Source organism: Anastrepha obliqua, chromosome 5 (assembly GCF_027943255.1).
Source record: "Anastrepha obliqua isolate idAnaObli1 chromosome 5, idAnaObli1_1.0, whole genome shotgun sequence".
NCBI lineage: Eukaryota > Metazoa > Arthropoda > Insecta > Diptera > Tephritidae > Anastrepha > Anastrepha obliqua.
Genome location: NC_072896.1, coordinates 124433089 through 124459156, shown reverse-complemented (window position 1 = coordinate 124459156; position 26068 = coordinate 124433089). Strand labels below are relative to the sequence as shown.

The 26068-nt window shown below is 37.8% G+C and overlaps 1 protein-coding gene across 5 annotated transcripts in view; it reads right to left on the bottom strand.

The window, feature by feature from the left end:
• LOC129249002 (serine/threonine-protein phosphatase 6 regulatory ankyrin repeat subunit A) overlaps positions 1 to 26068 on the bottom strand; it is an 81639-nt gene that overhangs the window by 53019 nt on the left and 2552 nt on the right. For all 5 annotated transcript variants that reach the window (XM_054888608.1, XM_054888607.1, XM_054888611.1 and 2 more), the window contains exon 2: positions 21811 to 21912. In XM_054888608.1, the coding sequence (XP_054744583.1) occupies positions 21811 to 21912 (102 nt within the window). The remainder of the gene's footprint in view (positions 1 to 21810; positions 21913 to 26068) is intronic.

Sequence of the window (26068 nt, the reverse complement as noted above, 5' to 3'; positions counted from 1 at the left end):
TAAGATTCTTTGAGGTACTGCATGTGATTTAGGTCCCCTAACTAATTTCCGTGAACCACTCAGATCTTTTTAAGCAGGTAATTAGTCCCGCCAGTGAGGCATTTTACAGACATTTTGTCTTTAGTAAAATGTATTAGGGTCAAATTTTAAGTAATAGTTGATGTGCATATAAAACACTATGGTGACTTAGTTGCACAAAATATGTAATAATGAATTCAATTGAAATATATTTCGAAAAACCAAAAAAATTTTGGCCTCGTAGTAAGAGGGAAATTTCCCAATACACTTAGAGAAGTCATGCAAGATTTACTAAACATGGCTGAAAACTGGTCAAAAGCAAATGGGCTAAGCGTCAACCCCAATAAAACTGAACTCATTCTATTTACCAGGAAGCATAAAATTCCAAATATAGCTCCCCCGACTCTAGGTGGAACGGCACTGTCATTTAGTGATGAGGCCCGCTACTTAGGTCTAATATTAGACAGAAAACTAAGTTGGAAAGCAAATGTCGAAGATAGAGTAAAAAGAGCGACAACAGCACTCTACTCTTGTAAACAGCTGATAGGACTAAGTTGGGGCTTTCCCATCTATCGTATATTGGCTTTACACAGCAATTGCCAGACCATTCCTAACATACGGCATACAAGTATGGTGGCCAGCTTTATTTATTTATTCATTCATTTTAGTAAGTCAAGAAATACAAGTTTGTTACAGACTACATAGAACTAAGAGTATTTATATAGAAGTAATTAACAAAATGAAAGCTTAGGAAACTAAATTAACAAAATATTTTAGGTAATTATTTAGATTTCTTACAAAGGAAGAAATTTTGTAATTGGGTATTAAATACATGTTTCGCCCTGGAGAAGTCTAGATCCAAAAGAGAGGCTTTCTAACAAGAGGCGCATTGGCCCTATATAATGTCCTCCTAACGCCAACATGAACAATTTTGACACGGCGAAAATTCCTGCAAGGAACATTAAAATGTATTCTTTCTAGAAGAAACGGGCAGTCAATCAGTCCATTAACGAGATCGAAAATAAAAGAAACTGCCTGAAACGTACCTACCGCTGTCACTTAATGGACAGAGACTAATCAAACGACAGCGTGAGTCGTATGATGGTTTGGGGTCTGAGAAATTGAGTGAATGTAGTGTGAAACGCACAAACATTTTTTTAACTCTCTCCACTCAAATAAAAGAGGCATAATCTAATATGGACCGCACAAACGCAGAGTATAAAATCTTAAGAGTATATGGATCAGTGAAGTGCGATGAGTGACGTCTAACAAAAGCGAGCATAGTAAGAGAATTGGAAACGGCATAATTTGGTGCGCGATAAAATTAAGTTTAGAATCAAAGAAAACCCCTAAATCTTTTATCACATCAGACGAAGCAAGATATGTATAATTGATATGATAAGAGGTGTTGAGGGGGTTTTGAAGCTTAGAAAATGTGATTTTATGACATTTTTCAATATTAAGAAATAGACGATTTATAAGGCACCAGGAAAATAAATTATTCAACTCGGACTGTAGGGCGGCAGCGTACACTTTTAGGTCATCAGCATAGAGAAGAAAATTAGCGAAGGAAAAGCACGAACAAATATCATTAATAAACAAAACAAATAACAAAGGTCCTAAAATACTACCCTGAGGTACACCAGAGGTGGCAGTGTACTGTTTCGAAGAAACTCCATCGATAACTACAGTACATCATCTCTTTATTAAATAGGATCGAATCTAATCAAGGGACAAAGAATGAAAACCGAGATAAGTCAATTTAGTTACTAAAATCGTATGGGAAATTTTATCAAAGGCTTTAGAGAAGTCCGTGTAAATCGCGTCAGTTTGGAAACCATTCTGGAAGCCTGTGTGGCAATCATTAGTAAAAACGGATAAGTTAGATAACGTAGATCTTCAGCAACAAAACCATGCTGTCGAGGACTAATTAGATGTTTAACGCTAAAATATAACTTGTCTTTAACAATGCATTCAAAAAGTTTAGATACAGCAGATAATTTGGAAATTGGTCTATAAATTGTAATATCGGTTTTATTACTGCTTTTGAAAATAGGAGTGACTGAAGTCAGCTTCCAATCATCAATAAATATTCCTTCGGCCAAAGATTTGTTAAAAATTAACTTAAGAGGTTGTACCAAAGAGCGAAGTTACCGAAAGCCCATCAACATCCGAATGAGCAGAGTTTTTAATCTTTAACAATCCCTCAATGACATCATCATCTGATACAACAAGTGTTCCGAAGTCTACTGAAGAACACACTTTCCCCAAGAAATTATGGCGAATGGCTGCCAAATGTTCTTCCCGAATATCTTCATCAGACACAAAGATTGATGAAAAGAAATCGGCAAATAAATTCGCTGCCTCACTGACAGAGCCGGCAGTAACGTCCCTATAAAAAGCAGAATTAGGAATAGAAGAGGCCTTTTTAATCGATTTAATATATCGCCAAAAATTCTTCGGATTACTTTTTATATTAAGCTCAAATTTGTGAATGTATTCCTTATACAAAGACTTATTTAAAGTACGAAATTTATTCCTGTGGAGGATAAAAGACTCATAATAGCGGGTTTCGTTAGTTAACTTGAACTTTTTAAAAAACTTATTTCTCAAATTTTTATGATGTTTAAGCTCTTTCGTGCACCACGGAAACTTATAATTTACACGCTTAAAAATTGGAACATGTTGAGAACATATATCTAGGACTAAAGTTATAAATATCTTAAAGCATTCACCAACTTCAATATTGCCTAGAGATACTTCCCAATCAATTTCACGTAAGGCATTATCAAGAGTTTGGAAATCACACCCAACAAAATTAAAGGAAGAATGAGCACTATCAGGACTGAATTCAAAAAATTCTAAAAATTCCAAGTCTATCTTTAAAGGAATATGGTGAACGTTGATCGGCGATATAGAAGAAAAAGGCTGCGATACGACAGAATTAATGTGGTCACTTACAAAAATCAAATCTAGTAAACGACACATACTATTTGTTATCCTATTGATCTGAGTTAGACCCATGGAAAGTAAATTATCAATAAAGTAAGATTCTGTAGGACTATTGACGTTTGAGGGCGTTAGATATACGTTATTATCTAAATATGACCAATTTATATTGCTTAAGTTAAAATCCCCTAAGACACATAATTGGTTATTCCCAATAACTTCCTGAAGGGCTAACACGTTGTTCACATGCAACTTATACAAGCACTCATTACTACATTTACTTATGGCCGAAATGGAAAAACGGTCGATCGAAAATCTTGTTAAAATTTAACAGAGAAGTTATGAGAAAAATGATAGGGGTATTAACTGGTCATTGTTTAATAGGCAGCCACGCTAGAAGGTTAGGACTCCCGTACTTCGATTTTTGTAGAAGCTGTCTTAATACAGAAGAAGGGGAAACAGTCAGACACATTTTGTGTCTGCTCGTTTATTAAAGTTACCGCATGGTTTGAAAAGGAACACGTAGGGTAAGGATAAGCTCCAATGGTATCACAATGGACCTGCGAAAGGTCTAAGTGTATCATTGCGACAACCACCCAACCTACCTACTTATTTAAAAAACCCAGGTTCTTCAAATGACACGTCAAAATTTTGCTGCGTCAGAGGAAATTAATTAAAGGCTGTGTTACGTAATGTTTCCTTGCACTATACGGATATGTGTGCGTGTATGTGTGTATGAATACACATTTGCACACATTTTTTGCGTAATCACCGCAATAAGCCGTAATTTATGCAACACTTTAATTAAAGGTCCATTATGTTAGCCGCAAATTACAAGGTGTGACTTAAGAAAAGTACATTAACGACAAAAACCATAATATTCTTAAGTGTCAGCACCGTGGCTCCGCGCAATGATGACATCTCAACAAATATCATTTCGCATTTTGCAACTGTCATCAACCGCACCAACCGCAATTGAATTGTGAATTAAACAGCAGAGTCGCTTTAGCATTTCGAGAGGGTTGGAAGAACACACCTAAGCCAGTTTGATAAATCGTCATTTCTAAAAATTGAAGTCAGCACTAAGTTTAGCTTTGAATGACTCGCGACGCTAACTTTTGTCACGAGATAAAAGAACAAAAACCAAAAACACTTTAAATCATTACAATTCATGTAAGTCCCTACTCGTGTACACATCCCTCTGTATGTATGTATTTCGCAATAAGGTCTGACATGTGTGCTGCCTGCCTGTGATAGACGAAGTAGTGGTCTCGGCCGCGTTGCTGAACAAATGTTCTTCTAATGATATTTAACTGTACGGCTTCCGGTGGCTGCAAAGCAAAGCAACTTAGATTCGCACTTAGCTTCGTACTTATAAGCGCATATGTAGGACAATACACAAGTCACAGCGCGAAGAAAAATTACTCTAAAAAATCAAGGAGTTTGAGCAGGAAAGGGTGTGCATGAGTTTGAGTATGTGTGCGTGTGGGCTTGTGTGCGTGTGGTCAGTTATAATTAAAATTGCATATTAATGGTGCGTCAAAGTCAATGATGTACAAGCACATATGCAAAATAAGGCACTCTCACTCCCATACACACACCAATACGCACTCCTTCTTGCCTTACCCACCTTGTATGTATGTATGGATGTGTGCATGTATGGAGCGTGACTTGAGTGGGTGTTAGCACTTGATAATTGAGTACTCTTCGCAAAGGTTTCGTTAAGGTTAGCGCATCAAGCAGTGAGTCAGGGGAAAGTTCATTGCCAAATTGGAGAGGTGACTTTCCCCGCACAAGGCGTTGATTAATGGGGAATTTGGTGCAATTTGGTGGCCTTGCCTCCTTTTAAAAACACAGCGAATAATGGTGGTCAGAAGAAAATTGTTATAATTGGAATTCAAAGTATTAAAATTAGGCGTCACGTATGTATGTACGCGTGAGTGTGTATTCTATAATTTACCAAATAATAAGCAATTACGCGGTCAATTACACGGTTGCCAAATTTCACTTAATGAGAATTGATTTTGTTTGTATTTACAAGCGTGGAGTAGCAGTTGCACTTAAGTTGTTACGAAATAAGATTGTGCTGCGTTAGAGTTAAAAAGTAATAGTTTATAGGTGTGTGACACTTTTACTTGGCAATCAGTTGAATTTTAATTACTTTTATTATTTCAACCTGCACATTTTAAGATTTGACGCTGTTGGGTTTTTCAATAATTTTTTGGAAAATTTTTAAAAATGTTTTTAGAGCACAAAAGATTTGAGATTTAAATTTATTGAAGGTTTGCACTTCGACCTCGTGTCACTAAGTCTCTGTACTAGAGTTATTTAACGCAGTGTATATTTTTGGGCAATACCTGGTTTGCCTTATGCTTTCTTCTCCTCAAAAAGTACTTTAAAAAATGTGCCACGAAATACCTTTAGATCGTAGCGCAAACCCGCAATTAATCCAATCCTAGTATTTTTGTCAAAAAACCAAAATTTATTCAGATCCTCAGAAACTCGAAAACAGCCTATAAAAAGAAGGCTTAGGGGACAGTCACCTGTAGGATTTCGAATTTTTTTTTTTTCATAAAATTTTAATGTAACCCTTTAACAATATGTCAAACAAATTTTAGAAACTTCAAAACTATATTTTTCGAATTGGCGTACACGATAACTCGAAAAGTTATTGACCGATCTCCGTGAAATTTTGCACACATCTTTTTTATGATATAACTTTCTATGTGAATAAAAGTTTTCGAAAATATTATGTTTTCGAAGCAAAAGTAGTAGGAAAAATTTTTGAAGCATTTTATTCCGTAATTTTTTTCCATTTTTTTTTAATTCATATAGAAATTGTGATATTAATAAACAAAAAAAATTTTTGTTTTTTGTATTCAGGTCACTGACGCCGATGCTACAATGGCCGCCGATGGAGATACCCCGCTGCGACCTTCCTGGAAGAATTAAGAATCCGCCATTTTAAATGATTAAAATAAAAAAAAAATGTTTTATATTATTTTAATGTATAAATAAACTGTATACCAAGTTCGAAAAAAATATATTGACTTCTTCATTTTAAATAATTTTAATGAATATCAGGGAGTATATGGCCGTTTAAAGGTATCTGCCCCCTTAAATTCCTTACCTAAATGCTAAAGAAAAATATCTGGTGTCAAAGTTTTTTATGCAGTACCTAGTTCTTAACGGCTTTACTACATTTATTGCTATTATTTTCTAAAGAGCTTTTTGAGAAAAGGGCATACGGCGATCCAGGTGTCGCACAGAAATATAAACTGCGTTAAATAACTGTAGCACAGAGACTTACTGACAATTCGTTTATTTTCCACTTAATTTTAATAACTTTTAACGGAAATATAGTCCATTCTTCCACCAAAACCTTATAAATCCAAGTTTCAAACTTCGAGTAAATTAAAAAAAAATTCTAAAAATTTTCATCAAAAATTCACATTTTTTAATCGGAATTTTTAGAAATTTTTTGGGCGTACAGTTTCATAGCTCATTAAATATTGGTGTAATAAAGGGCGAGGTTCAGAAGGAAAAGAGCTAAACAGATGAAAAAAAGAAGAAGGGGATGTGGATTAGAGGATGAATACCAGCATTCGAATTAACCGCTTCAAGCTACTGATGAAATTCGTGACGTGTGTGATATATAAACCCACAATATCCGCAGTTGTATTAACAAAAAGGTAGCGCCCAGATGTTTAAATCTTTGTCCGATGAGGGATGGGCAACTGAGAAGAAGATGCTGACGTGTTTCCACCTCATCCTCCAGATAGATTCTACCGAAAAGACTTGAAGCAATGCCAAGCCTCAACGCATGGACACCTAACGGACAGTGTCCGGTAAGGGTAGCTTCGAGAGAGCTGCGGCTTTATTAGCCTTAGAAGTGCCCTCGAGCGCCCCCGATCTATACGTGGGCAGAAGGATGTTGCGACTTTGCACGTTTGAGCATTAGACCAGCACTTGCTGAGTTGACGCGAGGCCCATCTTTTCAGGAATAATACACAGATTCTCAAAGAAACCCCAAATCTTCTCAGTTTGCTATGAAACCATCTCCAGGGTGTCCTGTCTACCAAGCTCGTCATCCGAGCATTTTCCTGCTAAGCCAGTTTCCCTACCGCGAACCAAAATGAGCCCAATATCGAAGTATTCGAATGCAGTCGAGTGAGAGAAGTCAGGCATTCCTCGACCACTTTCGAACGCACAAACAACGAGCCCAAGGCCCTAGTTGTCGCTTAACTGATGGAGCAGGTATTTACGTTCTTTACAGTAATTACCGGAGAGAGCAATCGATCCACTGCTTTCTTAATTGCGGCTACCTCCATTTGGAGGATGTAGACCAGACGTGATGAAAAAAAATTATTTTTTACGCATGAAATTATTTGACCCCAAGCTTGATGCGAATATCTTTCGTGGACAAGTTTTGAAAAATGCCATACTAAGTTATTTAGCACCAACTAACAATGCAAGAGAAAAACGTTCAACACTTTCTTGATATTGATAGTGAACTGAGGTCAAGGTTAACACTAAAAATGTCTAGGAAATGATTAAGGAAGTGTAGAGAAAATACGCTGGTACACATTTATGTCGCCTTTTATTCATTTCTCGAGCGGCACAGTTGGCCCAAAGGCGAAACATTTTTCCAACATTTCCAAATTTTGTGACAAAAAATTCTTTTCCAAATTTAATGAAAAAAACATCATTCTAAAAAGTTTCAGTTCAGTTGTGGCACCCTTTATAATTGGTCAAAAAAAAAAAAAAAAATTATCTCAGATTGAATGGGCAAATTAAGCTACAGTAAAATCACTAAAAGGTATTTAGACTCAAATTTACTCATTAAGCGAACGAATGTAAATACGCACACACATTCACACATATTTACAATCAAACTAAAGCAATTTGTTATATAATCACTGAGCTTTGGGAACGCCACACCGGCACGTTTAAGGGGGAGCACCACTGGTATATTTCAAAAAAATCGATTTTGTTTTTGCATTTTCTTAAAGTAGATACATTTATTCAAAAATATGTAAACAAATTTTAGCTTAAAATCTTGAAAATTGACGAAGTTATACCCAGTACAATAAGTGCAGGTAGTGAGTTACAACGGACAATGAAAACTTTAAACGCGTTTTTCTCAAAACGACTTTTCTGAACACGGTGGCCTCGATTTCTCGAAGGCCTATGAACCGATTTTCATTTTTTTAGTATAGTTGAATATATGTTAAATAAATTATAATTTTTCCAATCCTCAAATAATCATCCCTACTTATAAAAAAAAATTAATGAAAATCACTTAATTTTCACGCGTTCACAGTGGTGTTCCCCCTCAAGCGATAAGCAATGCAAATCGGGCAGCAACAACCTTTCGCGCGAGAAGAAAAAGCATGACCGCATTTACTGTTAGGAACGAGGCAAGTTGCTTTTTTCATAGATTTCACGTTTTACCAACATTGAGATAGATGACAAATAGGCAGAGGTGCTCAAAGTTTTTTTAGAAATGAATTGGAATAAATATAAGATGGTACGCAGCAATTGTACCCGCCGCTTCAACTATTTATGAATGTGCGTACTATACAAATTTTATGAATTGTGAGTGTAATGCAAAAAAACTCTGTTCAAAAAGTTCCCGATTTAATCATTTAAGGTACCTTTCTGGTCTAGAATTTCGAAAAAATCGATTTTTTTATGTTATGGTAGTTTATACTTTCAAAAATATACTTGCAAATTTTTATATTGAAATTCGTTGTAGTTTAGACGTTACACTCCTTTAAAACGAGACCGGTTTGGAGTACCACACCCAGGTATAAGCGCGTTAACCGTGTTTTGTTTTTCGAAACTATTTTTTCCGAGTTGGCGTTGGTAATTTCTGAAAAAGTGCTTAACCGATTGATTTGAATTTTTAATATGTTATTGAGTATACTTGTGGCTCTTGCGGGTAGCAGAATTATAATTTTATAATCAATTTTTCTATTTTGTTAAGAGCGTGAAAAGAATTCTTTTTTTTTTGTTTTTCCAATGAACAGATAAAATATTTAGGAATTTTTTTTTTTTTTTTTTGTAAATCTGCTGCCCACCATAGCAACATATCTCCTGATAAATAATCGACTGACTTTTATTTTTTCAGACGTACCTCAGCCCAATCACTTACGCCAGTGGCATATGTTCGGTCAGATTCAGTTCAGATTTGTAAAATACATTACGAGGATCGTAAGGCATACATTACGAGGATCGTTTGACAAGACCGTGCAACGTCGGAGAGATGACACTACTGGCGGGTTTAGAGGTTATGTTTAGTTAGTAGTATCTCTTGGAAGAACACACTGGATGGCTGTAGAAAGTTTTCTCTTCCTAAACATTTTTCTTTGCACAGGTAATGGTCCACATTATGGTATCAAAACGACACGTAAGTGCTACTTGAAGTGTGCCTGTGGCACTTTAGCCATTTTACCTACGTACCTATCTAGGGTTCCAACTCGTTTCACTTCCACCCTATTCTCCAGACCTGGCTCCTTTGTACTCCTTTACATACTTTTTCTTTCCTAATTTGAAGAATATACTGACGTCAAAAAAATCTTATTCCCACGAGAAGTTGATTGCAGAAACGAGTGACTATTTTTCAGACTTCGACAAATTCTATTATTCGGAAGGGATTATTATTATATTACTCAATTATTTCCACAATCACCGTATTCACCTGATTTGGTGGCAGCTGAATGCTTTCTTTTTTAACAAACTGAAATTTTCACTTCCAAGCATCCGCTTTCAGTCGATAGAAAACATGAAAAGGACTCGACTCGATTTTGTGAAAATGAGTTTCAAATATTTTTTATTGATTGGATTACCGAGAATTCTTTGACATTTAGTTATTCTATAAACTGCATTTAGAGGCTCCATTTCAATTCAAAGTTTTCGATAAATCTTTCCATATTTTAACCCACTGTACGGGTTTCTTTAGCAAGGTTTTGCGGAAGTCTCTCATTTGGCAGAGAAAAACACTGCAAGTATAAGTGCATACATTTTGTCAAAAAAGTGCTGGGAATTGTTCAATAAAACGCAAAATAATTGTTTAATCGTCAAAATTTATTTTGTCGCCTTCAAAATAGTTTCCATTCGAAGTAATACACATATGCCAACAATTAGTCCAGTCTTCAAAGCATCTTTTAAACGCGAAGATGGCCTCTATCAACTCAAAGCGGCGTCCGCGGAGTGACAATTTAAGTTTTGGGAAAAGAAAAAAGTCAGAGGGGGCTAAATCTGGTGAATACGGTGGTTGTTCCATGATATTTGTCGAGTTTTTGGTCAAAAAAGAGTTCACAATGTGAGCCTTGTGAGACGGTGCGTTATCATGGTGCAAGATCCATGAGTTTGCTTTCCACAAATTGGGCCGTTTCTTACGCACATTCTCTCTAAAATGTCGCATAACTTCTAAATAATATTTTTTTTTACCATAGAATCATTTGGAATGAATTCAGAGTTCACAAAACCATGATAATCAAAGAAAACGAGTAGCCTGGCATTCACTTTTGACCAACTTCGACGTGGGTTTTTGGGTTTCGGCTCATGTGGATGGCGCCATTAAGCCGCCTGTTGATTGGTTTGCATGTGAAACTCATATACCCACGTCTCATCACCTGTTATGATGCGCTGGATAAAGTTGCGTCCACATTCACTTGCTCAAGCATGTCTTCAGCCACCTTCTTCCGATGAATTTGTTGAAAGAAATTCAACTCTCTTGGAATGAGTCGAGCAGCCACGCGTCTCATGCCCAATTGATGGTGTAAGGTCACGAGCTACCTCCCTCAAACTTAAATGATGGTTTTCCAAAACCACTTGCTTGACTTTGTCGACGTTTTCATCCGTTGAAGACGTTGATGGGCGACCAGATCGTGGCAAATCTTCCAAGACTTCTCGACCCTCTGCAAAAGTCGTATACCACTCGTAGACTCGTGTTTTTCATGTTTTTGATAAAGCACATTTGCCATAGGCTTTCTGCAACATTTTCAACGATTCGGCACACGAAAACCTGTGCATAGTAAAACATAATCGATCTTGATCACCTATCAAAGACTTTTTGTATTTTAGAAATGGAAATCTGAGGGTTATTTTTATAGTACTATATTAACCATGCAGCTTCAGTTTGCAGTTAATCAATACGCCAAGATATTTATATTCGTTGACAGTCTCTATATCTTCATCCTCAGACTTCCAACGGTATGAGGCAGGAATTCTTATGCACCCCCCAAAACACCATAAAAAATTCGCATTGCATTGTAATGTTTCATTTTTAAAGCCAATTGTTCCCTAGTTTTAATTAATATTCTTGAATGATGTATTTTTTTAAGAAAAACCTTTCTGGTGGTAAATTAAGCAAACAAACAAAAAAGCACTTTAAGTACCTGCCAGTATACCCAGGCAACCAAACTTATGTAAATTACATTCTCATGCACGTGAACTATACTTACAAAACACACATCCATACATAGTGCATGAGTAATATGAGAATTATACACCTAGCAGCATTTTTGTTGCTCTAAGAAATATTGACCAGCCACAAGCGGCCGGCCATTCTTAAAAGTGGCTTTCGTGTGCCATTAGTTGGGGTTGAAGTTGTTTCAGTTGGCGGTGGTAATGACGTGTGGGTCGCCGCTGGTTGCCTAAGTGGCTTTGATATTTTTACATTTTATTGTTTTTGGCAATTTCTGCTGTGATTTAGGTCAAGGATTTTTTTATTTTATTCCGCAATTCGAATGTTACTTTAATATCAAAGAAAATAAGTAAATTTTCAGTAAAGCAAACTCTCCGTGAAGCGACTGGTGGAAGTTTAGTGCTTGCTTTTTATTCAAAATTAGGTCTGTTGTACTTAGGGAGCGTCGGTTGCTGGGTTATAAAGAGAAGAGAGCAGGGATAAATATGGGATTTGGGGCGTGAGTGATTATACAGCCTGTGTCAAAGGAACCGCGATTATTCATAAAGTATAAAAGATATAATTAAAAAATTTTTACGTGAAAGTATGTACAACACTACGAGTCGCAATTGCTCAATAAGCCGTGTAGTCTCCATCGTTGTCGAGTATAGCCTGGCATCTTCTTCATGCTTTGAACCAGCTTTTCTCCGTGGCTCGTCGACAAACAGGACTAGATTTTCCGAACTTGACGCACGAGTGGGCGCTTTGGTGACTCTTGTTGACGGTTAAACTAATAGTTAAACTACTGCTTGTGAATCTCTTAAAGCTAGCGGAGATCATGCAGATTTGCATAGCCATATACAAGGTGGCGGGCGGGCGCCGTAGCCGAATGGGTTAGTGCGTGACTACCATTTGGGAATACGAGATTCGAATCTCCGTCCATGAAAGAACAAATGATAGAAAAAAAATTGTTTCCAATAGCGTTCGCCCCTCGTCAGGCAATGCCAAGCCTCCGAGTGTATTTCTGCCACGAAAAAGCTCCTCATAAAAATATCTGCCGTTCAGAGTCGGCTTAAAACTGTAGGTCCCCTCATTTGTGGAACAACATCAAGACGCACACCACAAATAGGAGAAGGAGCTAGGCCAAACACCTAATAGAAGTGTACGCTCCAATTATTTATTTAATTTTTTTATACAAGTTGGTGCAAAATTAGTCACCTTAACGGAGGATTTATAATTTTTGCATTAGACAAACAGACAAGCAGTGGAGCGCGTAAGGGTCTATATAAAAGTTTGCATCACTCAAAATTATTTTTTTTATTTAATAAAAAAGTTACTCAAAAACAAATTCGCTGATTGAATTTGCACCACCTCGTAGCTGTAAGAAAGTTTTAAGCGCCTGATGTGAATTGCAGCATTTACATAGAGAGGCGAATGGAGTATTGCATCTGCGGAAGGCAGTCATCATGCGTCATCTATGCATCATGCCACTAATCTATGACTTTGAAATTTCAAGGGGTAAGAACCTTTTACCCCAAAATGATAGAAACCAGTGTGCGTGACGTCACATTCGTGTAGTTGTGCAGTGTTGCCAACCCTTTGCTCTATGTAATATTTTAGTGTTTTTACCCAAGTAGCGAAAACTTTTAGTTTCTTTTTTTTCTTTTTTAATTTAAAGCTACCAAAATTGTAAGTTAAAAAAAATAATTTAAATGAAAAAAGGCAGGAAATGGCCACTCTTGCATTTTAAGCTTAAGCTGAGATTTCAGAAGATTTCAGTGCTATTTAAAATTTGTTGATTCTTATAAAATTTAATGTTTTGAAAGTGCAAATCCAATTTTTGTTCCGTTTGAGGTTACGCAGGCATTTTTGATTTTATTCTCTCAACTCTTCTTAATACTTAAAGCGTTTTTATAAATTTTAAAAAGTCTTTGAATTGACTGAGCTATATTCATAGTAAAAATCAACACAAAAAATCAGATAATGAATACCTGATTATGTTACATAAACTCAAATACACCAAAAAAGTGTTTTTTAGCCCTTTTTTAAAGATTTTCTCTTAAGGGGACATATACCTGTACATTTCGAAAAAAAAATTTTTTTTTCACAAAATGTTAATATAATCCTTTAAGAATATGTAAAAAATAAATTTTAGAACGTAAATTTATGTATTTCTTATATTATATTGTTAATTCATATAGAAATCAATAAACAAAAAAATGTTTGGTTTTTTGTATTAAGTGTGCATCCGCCATTTTAAATGATTAGAATAAAAAAAAATGTATGAAAATCAGGAAAAATATGACCGGTTACAGGTATCTGGCCCCTTAGCATAAATTTTAAATACGAAGAGGGATTTCGAAACTATGTTTTTTCAATACAGGCTATTCCACGTAGCCATAACACATATATTTAAAAAAAACAGTAAAGACAATTTGTCACGCATATAAAACTCTTTAGGTAAAAAAAAAAATAAGTAAATAATTGGCGCGTACACTTCTCTTAGGTGTTTGGCCGAGCTCCTCCTCCTATTTGTGGTGTGCGTCTTGATGTTGTTCCACAAATGGAGGGACCTACAGTTTCAAGCCGACTCCGAGCGGCAGATATTTTTATGAGGAGCTTTTTCATGGCAGAAATACACTCGGGGATTTGCCATTGCCTGCCGAGGGGCGACCGCTATTAGAAAAATGTTTTTATTAATTTTGCTTTCACCGAGATTCGAACCAACCACCTCTCAGTGAATTCCGAATGGTGATCACGCACCAACCCATTCGGCTACGGCGGCCGCCAAACTCTTTAGGTAATTCCATAAAAATTCGGTATTATCTTTTCTTTAAATGGGCATTTTAGTGATTTTTTTTTATGTCCAAAAACTAGGCAACACTGCAGTTGCAAGAGAGAGATTTGACTGCTGGAAGGAGAAGAATAAACTAAAAACGAAATGTAAATAAAGCGAAGAAATATTACACGCGACAATATCGCACCCACTGTGCCACTGTCCTGCTCTATCCAGACGTAGGTTTACTATTCTGGGTGAACAATTTTTTGATGAGTTGGAAGATCTCAGTTCTGCAGAAATCAGAGATATTTTAAAATTTTTGAAAAGCACAGACTGGTTTTAGGAGAAATAGGGAAAGCTCCCCACGCGGCATCACAATGGGCTATGAGCCTGAGTGTGTCCCACAGGACAACCGCTTCAACCTATTATCAGGAAATTACAGACACACACACAAATAATCCACGAATAATCACAAACAATAACGATAATCGCAAACGCCGACAATGTGACCAGATGATCAAAAAAGTAAAAGAAAAAAACAAATAGAACTTGTCAGGCCCTATGATCCACAAGGAGGTCAGGCCAGCAGTAAGTAAGTAAAGTAAATAGAACTGAGTGCCTTTTTGAAGAATTTTTTTTTTAATTATAACAGGTGGCGCAAAAGTAACTTTGCGATGTTTTTTGGCTGTAATTAAAAAAAAATGAAAAACTTTGATTCTTCTTGTGGATTATTTTTATTTGATCTTTAAATTTTTTTACATCAAGTCGAGAATATGATGTCATGTAAATGGCCGCCGCCACAGTTTATTGCCATTTGAGCCCTTTTTATCGCATTTTCCATCACTTTGGCCAAAACTGCCGGCGATAGGTCCTCACATTCTTGACGGATATTGTCTTTAAGTGCTGTTTGAATCACATGTTTTCCAATCCCAATTCATCAAGTTGCGGCAAAAAGAACTCATTAATCATTGCTCTGTAGCGCTCACCATGCACAGTAACCGTTTGGCCCGCGACGTCTTCGAAGAAAAAAGGTCCGATGACTCCTCCAGCGAAAACAGCACACCATACAGTGACTTTGAGCGGGTGTAATGGCTCTTCGTGGGTTACACGCGGATTTTTAGTGCCCCAGAAGCGTAAAATTTGCTTATTTACCTACCCGCTAAGATGGATTATGATTATTTTTGATGAAAAATCATCTTCCTCTTGGTGGTGATTAAGGATGGCTTGAGCGTATGTTAGACGCGATTGGCGGTCAGCAGCTAACAGCTGATGCAGCGTCTGGACTTTGTACGGAAACATCTTCAAATCGTGTACCAAAATTCGCTGTAAAGACCGTCGACTGATACCCATTTGCGTGGCACGTCGTCTGGTCGATGTCGACGGCGCTTCCATGACATCCTCGGCTACAGCAGCAATATTCTCTGCAGAACGGATACTCCGGGGTCTGCCACGCCTGCCAGCATCTCGTGTTGTGCCAGTATCTTCGAGGCGAGCGGCTAAACGTCGCAGTGTTTCACCAGTAGAGAAATTTTAGGAATAAGGAATTTTACTTTTAGTCCGAAGCTAGAGAACAAGAAAAAAAAAAACAACACGGTACCACGATAGACGCCATCTTATTATTTCTCCATCATCCCTTTTAACAATTTCCCGGATATTTATAATATCGCCTTATTTTGTAATAAGTGCGCAACTGAGTTATCGCTGTTTGTCAATAGATGCTGCCAACAGTGTGTGCTAGTATATTCTAACATAACCTAAACGTCATAAACCAAGCTTAGACATATGGTAAACAAACTGCTTCGACACATTAGTGATTTTGTTTTGGTATCATATACTTTTGGTTTTGTGAAAATTTCTGATTTTGTGCCGAATAATCGTCATTTGCGGGAAGTGTTGATTTTCCTCTTTAATTCGAAAAAACGGCGGCTGAAGTGCATCGAGAACTACAAAAAGTTTATGGAGATGCTGCTTTAAGTGAGACAACGTGCCGAGATTGGTTCCGTCGCTTCAAAGACGGTGATTTTAATGTTGACGACCGTCGGCGTGAAGGAAGACCAAAAACCTTCGCAGACGCTGAATTGGATGCACTGATCAATGATGGGAAAAAGTAGTAGCCAACGATGGGCAATACTTTCAATGATTCACTTGTAACCATTTTTTCAGAATAAATATGTATTCTCATCAAAATAAAAAGCGAGAACTTAGTTGTGCACCTAATACATTCTGGAAACCTTAATTTCCATTGGCTTTGGTTTGCGCCAAAAACGAGGAGAAGTTGGAGACTTCTCATAAAACAGCAATAGCTGACTTTGAATTTCTTAGCCGTTCAGCACTCAAGACAAAAACTAAAATGTAAACTATTTCGAACTGCAGTTTATAGGCCTTCTACGACTAGGTTATTATTTCTACTTTGTCCACTTATATGTCGTGTGGGAGTCTCAATTTTCTTCATGTAAAAATGTTGCGGTTTACAAGTGCCATTATTTTATTGTTCAAAAATCTGCTTCAATTATTATGAAATTTAGTAATTATAATATTTAACAAGGTGCAAGCATTTCTGGGTCATCTTGATTAAAAGCATTGAGGTGTAGGCACACTCATCCGCACTATTAATAAGTAACAACAAAAAGAGAGGTTGAACAATGGCTCAGTGTGTGTGTATGACAAGTATTACATTACAAACATCGAAAGTATCAGTTTCAATAAAGCAAAAACATACAAAACAAATGTACTTCCACATTTTCCCTCAAAGTAAGAGAGAAAAGTCGGCGGCCGCCGTAGCCGAATGGGTTGGTGCGTGATCACCATTCGGAATTCACTGAGAGGTGGTTGGTTCGAATCTCGGTGAAAGCAAAATTAATAAAAACATTTTTCTAATAGCGGTCGCCCCTCGGCAGGCAATGGCAAACCTCCGAGTGTATTTCTGCCATGAAAAAGCTCCTCATAAAAATAGGCGGCCGCCGTAGCCGAATGGGTTGGTGCGTGATCACCATTCGGTGAAAGCAAAATTAATAAAAACATTTTTCTAATAGCGGTCGCCCCTCGGCAGGCAATGGCAAACCTCCGAGTGTATTTCTGCCATGAAAAAGCTCCTCATAAAAATAGGCGGCCGCCATAGCCGAATGGGTTGGTACGTGATCACCATTCGGAATTCACTGAGAGGTCGTTGGTTCGAATCTCGGTGAAAGCAAAATTAATAAAAACATTTTTCTAATAGCGGTCGCCCCTCGGCAGGCAATAGCAAACCTCCGAGTGTATTTCTGCCATGAAAAAGCTCCTCATAAAAATAGGCGGCCGCCATAGCCGAATGGGTTGGTACGTGATCACCATTCGGAATTCACTGAGAGGTCGTTGGTTCGAATCTCGGTGAAAGCAAAATTAATAAAAACATTTTTCTAATAGCGGTCGCCCCTCGGCAGGCAATGGCAAACCTCCGAGTGTATTTCTGCCATGAAAAAGCTCCTCATAAAAATATCTGCCGTTCGGAGTCGGCTTGAAACTGTAGGTCCCTCCATTTGTGGAACAACATCAAGACGCACACCACAAATAGGAGGAGGAGCTCGGCCAAACACCTAACAGAGGTGTACGCGCCAATTATTTATTTTTTATTTTTAAGAGAGAAAAGTCAGAAATAAAGAAGGACGAAAGCAAGCAAAGAAATGTGTAAATTCGCGCGAAACTAAATTTGTGTTATATACATGCACATTTTGGTGAAATGGCCTTAATCGCGATAAAGAGAATAATGAGATGGCTCCCGTTACTTTGCTCTCAGCAAATTTTACAAAATCAGCTGATTTTCGTGGCGTGAACGTTGTAAAATTTGTGATCAGTGTGACCAGATTTAGCATTTTTTTGTTATCTAGCCTAAGACTAGAAAAAAGTGCGTGTAGCGTAGTACATATAACAGAAGTGAAACTTTCAACGCAGACAAAGAAAGAGAGAGAGAGAGAGAAAGAATATATATCTAAATAAATTCACAACATTTTCAGAGAATACAAATAGATAAAATTTACAGATAAATTACTCTTCATCGCTCGACATATTGACAACTCGTACTTTTACGATAGATAGTTGAAATAAAATTTGCTTCGGCATAAGTGTCTTGCTTTTACCTAATAGCAGTGCTTACATACTATTCACAGTAGAGCAAGCGCATCCAACTTTGCACTAAACATCAATCGGCTTTTTTTTACAGACGTTCACGGGGACAAATTTGTTTCTTTTTCGTAATATTTGAAGTTAAATTAGTTAAAAAATTCTTAATTTACCAATTATCGAAGAAAAAAAGAAATACGGTATGCAACGACTATCGATCTGAGCTTGGACGAAATAATTAAAACCAAAAAGGTTGATCGACCATCAGCAGTTAAGAAATTGCAAGTATGTCGGAATATATTTCTCTGTGTTCAAGTCTGAGCAATCTGAAATCTTTTGGTTAACGCTTTTCATTCATTGCAGCAACAATTCGGAAACCCCACATAAAGGATTAACATTGCGAAAAACCTTAAATAAGCCGATATTTAAACAGAGCGTTGTGACTGATGCCCGTAATAAAATAATACAAAATATAAACTGTCAAATATCAGACGGTCAACAGCAAATAATCAACCGAAAATAGATGGATGTATGATGGTAAATTATGGTCTATCGATAAGTTCGTGCGGTTTTACAACAGATGGCGTAACTTGATTATTATTCCATCGATCCACATTTCCAAACATTCATTGGAGAGCTACTGTCGTAAGGCACAAACGTCAGTATAAGTTTTTTATTTGAAGCGTAAACAACAATATTTTTACCACACTTGAAAATGTCGAATTTCGTGCCAAATAATGTGTTTTTGCGGGGAATTTTTTAATATGAAGAAAAAAGCAGCCGAAAGTCATCGTATCTTGGTGGAAGTTTATGGTGAGCATGCTCTAGCTGAGCGAACGTGCCAGAAGTGGTTTGCACGCTTTAAAAGTGGTGATTTTGGCTTGGAAGACGAAGAACGCGAGGGTGCGCCGCCAAAGTTCATGGATACCGAATTGGAGGAATTGCTCGATCAAGATCCGGCTCAAACGCAAGAAGAGGTTGCAAAAACTTTGGGAGTTGATCAATCAACCATTTCCAAACGTTTAAAAGCCATGGGAATGATCCGAAAGGTAGGCCATTGGGTGCGGTATGAATTGAAGCCAAGAGACGTTGAACGCCGTTTTATGGCATGCGAACAACTGCTTCAACGGCACAAAAGAAAGGGTTTTTTTGCATCGAATTGTGACTGGCGATGAAAAGTGGGTCCATTACGACAATCCAAAACGTCGGGCAACGTATGGATACCCTGGCCATGCTTCAACATCGACGTCGGCGCAGAATATTCATGGCCTGAAGGTTATGCTGTGTATCTGGTGGGACCAGCTGGGCGTTGTGTATTATGAGCTACTGAAACCGAATGAAACGATTACGGGGGATGTCTACCGACGACAATTGATGCGTTTGAGCCGAGCACTGCGAGAAAAACGGCCGCAATACGCCGATAGACACGACAAAGTTATTTTGCAACAGGACAATGCTCGGCCACATGTAGCACAAGTGGTCAAAACATACTTAGAAACGCTCAAATGGGATGTCCTACCCCACCCGCCGTATAGTCCAGACCTTGCGCCATCCGATTACTATCTCTTCCGATCGATGCAACATGGCCTGGCTGACCAGCACTTCCGTAATTACGATGAAGTCAAAAAATGGATCGATTCGTGGATTGCGGCAAAACCGACCGAATTTTTCACAAAGGGAATCCGTGAATTGCCAGAAAGATGGGAAAAAGTAGTAGTAAGCGATGGACAATACTTTGAATATTAAATTTGTAACCATTTTACGTCAATAAAGTTTCAAATTTCGAAAAAAAACCGCACGAACTTAAACATAGTCCTATATAAAATATATAAGGTATAGCTCTCTCTCTCCTTTTTCTCTACGTTATATCTTTTTTCTCTCTCGCGGAACGAAAATGCCCAAAACGTTGCATGGCCTTGAAATTTTACTCTCCATTCTTGCTCGTCCATCGACGCCTAAGAAGTTTCACTTCAAAAATTCTTTCTTCCTAACCTTTTTCTAGCCTCTTCTAATTGAAATGTGGTTTTTATAATTAGGTAAAATATAAATTTTATAAATTAGTTCAATAATTAACTCAGTTCTATCTAGCTTTACTTTTTTTTATCATCTAGTCACACTATCGACGATTGGTAATTATTGTTGGTGTTGGTGATCATTCGTGTGCTATTTATGATGACATTTCTTCGCTTTATTTAAATTATTTTCCAAGTTTGTTCTTCTTCTAATCCTTCGACCAGTCAAATCTCTCTCTCGCAACTGCAGTGTTGTATAGGTTTGGATATACAACAGCCCTAAAACACCCATTTAAATAAAATAAAATACCAAATTTCTATTAAAGTTCTTAAAGGACTTTGTATGCGTGACAAATTGCTTTTACTCTTGGCTGTGATATCTCAATTTTCACTCGAGTTAACCATAGAGTTAACGGCAGTCACCGTTGCTGAATGGGTTGGTGCGTGACTACCATTCGCAATTCACAGAGAGAACGTCGGGTCGCATCTCAGTGAAACACATTGAGAAAAACATTTTTCTAATAGCGGTCGCCCCTCGGCAGGCAATGGCAAACCCCTCCGAGTGTATTTCTGCCATAAAAAGGCTCCTCCTAAAACATATCAGCCGTTCGGAGTCGGCTTGAAACTGTAGGTCCTTCCATTTGTATAACAAACACCCAAAAATACACCCCAATTATATATATATTTCGAAGATACAGATACATTCGGATGAACGGATGGACGAACAAACAGGAACATTTTTGTATGTTTCTTTGTATATTTCCACATCTGGCATCCGTTGTGTTGCTACAAACAACCATTGCAGGGACAGCTATGGCGCACCCTAGTAATCCAATGCGCGCTGGTTTTAAAATATGCAGAATTTTTTGATTTAACTTCTATTTCGTCTATGTCAAATTTGTGGTTAAATGCTTTGCAGGTCGCGGCCCTTTTGGAGAACCTGGAAAAATGACACCTACACTAAAGTAGGGGAACTTCTCAATGGAGAGAGCTTGCGATTCATTACGCATTGTGCCGTTTGTAAGATGTAAATATGTAAATATGTATGTATTGCGTGTGCTTTATGTGTGCGTAAGCATTTATGTGCGTTTGTATGAGTTTGCGGTTTGTTGAACTAATTCTTATTAGCCAGATTCTAAAGGCACTAAAGCCGCTAGGAGCACAAACCACTTAGACATGCCCATGCACATTGAGTTAAGGGTAAAGCAAGCAGGGGGTGGGGCGCTTTGGTGGCGGAAGTACTATGAACGGCGACCGCATTTAGCTACCCAATTTAATTTATGCGATTTGGTACGCATTTGAAGATTTATTTATCGATTTGACACAAATTCGCTTTTCTTAGCGTTTTTTGTGCTTTTGCTTTGTTTTTATTTTATTTATTTATTTTTCTTGTTTTTTCTTTCTTTTTCTTGTTAAACAGGGAAGTGCTGTTAAGCCGTTTAAGAGTGAACTGATTTTGAAATATTTTGGTTATTTTTATTTTTTGTTTTTTGATACCAGCTTTTTAAATAGCTTCAAAATTGCTAAACAAAAGTTTAACTTACATTATTTCGTGCTCCGACATCTGCGCCCAACTCAATCATTCGATCCATAATGGAAGTTTTATTGTCCTTGGTGGCGTACATTAGCGGAGTCATGCCGGTGTTCTACAAAATAATAATATTATTAGTTTAAACTTGAACAAATAAATACAATATTTTCTATAAATAAATAAAACTCTTAGGCTCCAATAGGTCACTTTTTTCAGATTCCGTGGTCAATGTACTTTATTTATTAGTCCGTAAGTTGGGCATTACTGCCGCAAATATTTATTTAAATGTTATCCACGCTCTCTGAAAATTGTACTCAAAATGTCTTCCATAGTCACAGAACCCCAACCTTTAGGAAGTTAAAAGAAAAGCTATCGCGAGATTTTTCTTCACTCCTTTAAAAATATCAATAGCGGGCTTTTTTTAAACAAAGAGAGAAACGTCTCTCTCATGAGAATCCACCACTGTTAGTAAAATTAATATATAAAATTAGAAGTGTGAAAAAGTGAAAAATTTGGCTACTTTTCAGTTGTACTTCCTTTTTTGACTCGCCAGTTTCCGGCAACCGTAGCCAAATAGGTGGGAGCGTGAATACCATTCGAAAGCGCCCAGGATACAAGTTTTCCCTCTGTCATCCCTCGGCAGGAATTAGCAAGCCTCCGAGTCTATTTCTGCCATGTAAAAGCTCTTCACAAAAACACCATTTGCCGTTCGGAGGCGGTCCCCTGCTATAAGTCCCTCCATTTGTGCAAAATATTACGACGCACACTACGAATAGGGGGAGGAGCTCGGTCAAATACATTTGTAAAAGTCACGCAGTCTTTAGTAAATCTACCTCAACACGTGTTTTCGAATTTCTACAGATTTAAAAATGGATTTGAATTTGTAACAACGAGTTAGTATTAAATTTTGCATTAAAAAGGCGATGCAGACTCGATAGTGCGAAAACCTTAGAAATATTGGGAAACCCTTTCAGTAGTGATACTCTGAAGAAGACGTTCGTTTACGAGCGGCATGAACGCTTCAGAAGAGATCGTGGGTCCAACGAGGATGACAAAGGTAGTGGCAGTCCGTCGTCATCGAAAACTAATGAAAACATCAATAAAGTTAGAGAAAAGTTGATCAGTAACCGAAAATTAACCATCAGAGAGCTGGCGCAAGACTTGAACGTTGCTTATGGACCGTTCAAGGCATTGCAAGTAATGATTTGGGTTTGCGCCGTGTTGCTACAAAGTTGGTCCCAAAGGATCTGAATTTCATGCAAAATAGTAACCGCGTTGATATCGCCAAATACATACTATCCAAGGCTGAAACCGACTCAACAATCAACAAACTTATCTTTACTGGAGACGAGACGTAGGTTTATGAGTACGATACGCAATTCAGACATCAAGCGAGTGAGTGGAGAGCTCCAAATCAAGACAACCAGACAAAAAAACAGAAAACCATGCTCATGTTTTGCCAGAAGGTCAGACTATTATTTGGAATTTCTGAGACTTTACGTGAAGCAATTCGCCAAAGAAAAAAAAAGAAAGGATTTGTTGGAAAACAACTCATCAGCTACGTCACAGTGCCATCATTAACCGTGTATTTTTGGCCAGAACGAATCGAATACCATCCAGCCAACAAAAACCAAAGAAAAACTCATGCAATTCTGCTTGTATGGCTACCTGCGAGTTTTTTATGTACTGACTCTGATCGAGTCAAAAACCACTACGGCGAACCATTTCGGTGTTTTGACAGCCGAAAGGTAATAATGGAAAATCGAAGACTGTTCTGATGGCTATACCGAAAATATGATTCCAGAAATGTTTCGAAAGCTGAATCAAACTGTAGAAGAACATGGAATATCAGCACCTCAGATTCGCTTCTATCATTAAAACTTATTGCGTGCGCAACTAAGTTATCGCTGTTTGTCAATAGGTGCCGCCAGCAGTGTCTGCTAGTATATTCTAACATAACCTAAACGTCATAAACCAAGCTTAGACATACGGTAAATAAACTGCTTCGACACATTAGTGATTTTGTTTTGGTATCACACACTTTTGGTTTTGTGAAAATGTCTGATTTTGTGCCGAATAATCGTCATTTGCGAGAAGTGTTGATTTTCCTCTTTAATGCGAAAAAAATGGCGGCTGAAGCGCGTCGAGAACTACAAAAAGTTTATGGAGATGCTGCTTTAAGTGAAACAACGTGCCGAGATTGGTTCTGTCGCTTCAAAGGCGGTGATTTTAATGTTGACGACCGTCCGCGTGAAGGAAGGCCACAAACCTTCGAGGACGCTGAATTGGAGGCATTGCTCATTGAGGATCCGTGTCAAACGCAAGAAGCTTGCTTCAGTATTAGGAGTTACACGCCAATCCATTTCCAAGCGATTGCATGCTTTGAGAATGATTCAGAAACAGGGAACTTGGGTTCCTTATGAGTTAAAACCAAGGGATATTGAACGTCGTCCAGCGGCAAAAAAGGAATGGTTTTCTTCATCGCATCATGACGGGTGATGAAAAATGGATTCATTACAGCAATCCACAAAAAAGGAAGTCATGGGGACTGTCCGGTCATGTTTCTATGTCGTCGCCTCGTCCGAATATTCACGCTGCGAAAGCTATGCTATGTATTTGGTGGGACCAAGTTGGTGTTATTTATTATGAACTGTTAAAACCAAGCGAAACCATCACTGGGGATCGGTACCGACTTCGATTGATGCGATTGCGCTGAGCACTGCGCGAGAAACGGTCGCAATATGCCGAGAGGTATGAAACAGTGATTCTACAGCATGACAACGCTCGGCCTCACGTTGCCAAACCCGTTAAAACCTACCTGGAAACACTGAAATGGGAAATCTTATCCCACCCGCCATATTCTCCAGATGTTGCGCCGTCCGATTATCACCTGTTTCGATCGATGGCACATGGTCTAGCTGAGCAGCAGTTCCATTCATATGAAGACATCAAAAAATTACTTGATCCGTGGATAGTATCAAATGACGAACAGTTTTACGCGACGGTATACGAAATCTACCAGATAGATGGGAAAAAGTAATAGCCAGCGATGGGCAATACTTTCAATGATTCACTTGTAACTATTTTTTCAGAATAAAGTTGTATTTTTATCAAAAAAACTGCGATAACTTAGTTGCGCACAAAAATATTGAACTCATGAAGCAATAATTAAAGGTGATGTGATATCTAATTTTCGCCCTCAGTCAGCCATCTTAAGCTACTTAGTAAATCAGTGATGTTCTTTTGGAAAAGCTGCTTTTTATTTCAAAGCAAATTCTAAAGAAAAAATACTCTAGAGAATAAAAAATGAAACTTTTGCTAAAAAAGTGAGTAAGCAAAACTGTTTTCTGTGCCAAAAAATGTGAGCAAAAGAGGACGTTGAGTTTGTTCATGTCCCAAAACACCAAATGAAAAGAAAAGATTGAGTGAGGCAGGCAGGTGAAATGCTCCAAGTGCCGGTCTGGGACTCCTCAAGTAGCACTAAAGCGCCCTTTTGATACCATTATGGGACCTCCAACAGGCAGATATCTACAGCCAGCCAGAGCTGTTGATATAATGGAGGAGATTGATTGGATTTAGTTCCCCTTGAACAACTTTCAGGGTGATGACCGGTTAGGAGGTCTCTGAGGCCAATTCGGTCCTCTTCCTGGGAAGCTCATCAGCAATTTCATTTCACTCTATGTTCCTATGTCCTGGAACCCAGATCAGACAAATGTTGCATGCACAGCCAAGAGATTTGTTGAGCAAAATCGAGCGGCACTTCATTGAAAACAAGCAACAGAATTCGAGAACGGGACAGATCGTAAGAGAGCGAAGTTGTCTAGTGATTCTCTTCGGATGCCTATCGAAATTTGGCTTTGCTGGAATGAGCCCGATAAGGGTTCATACATGCTTCGGTTGTGCTTCTACGCCAGCAGCGTAAATTATTTGTTATTTAAAAAGTGGTGTTTTATTTAAAAGAATTTTGATTTATATCATAAAGTATGGTAGTGCGTTTCACCTGGAAAAATAATTGAAACATTTTAACGCACGATTCCTGAAACTGGAAATATTCAAATCCTACGTTAGTCAAACACTTTCAGAGTGACAGATTAAAAAGTTGAAAGACGCAATCAAAACAATTCATCGATCTTGGGACGATGTGGCGGACAAGCAATATCAAAAACTTCTACATCGATTAGCAAAGGTCTTCTGGGAAGGGTAAACTAATAGCTTTTCAGGCATAGGCTGTCAAGCCTACTATATAATGAAACGTACCAACAATTAAATTT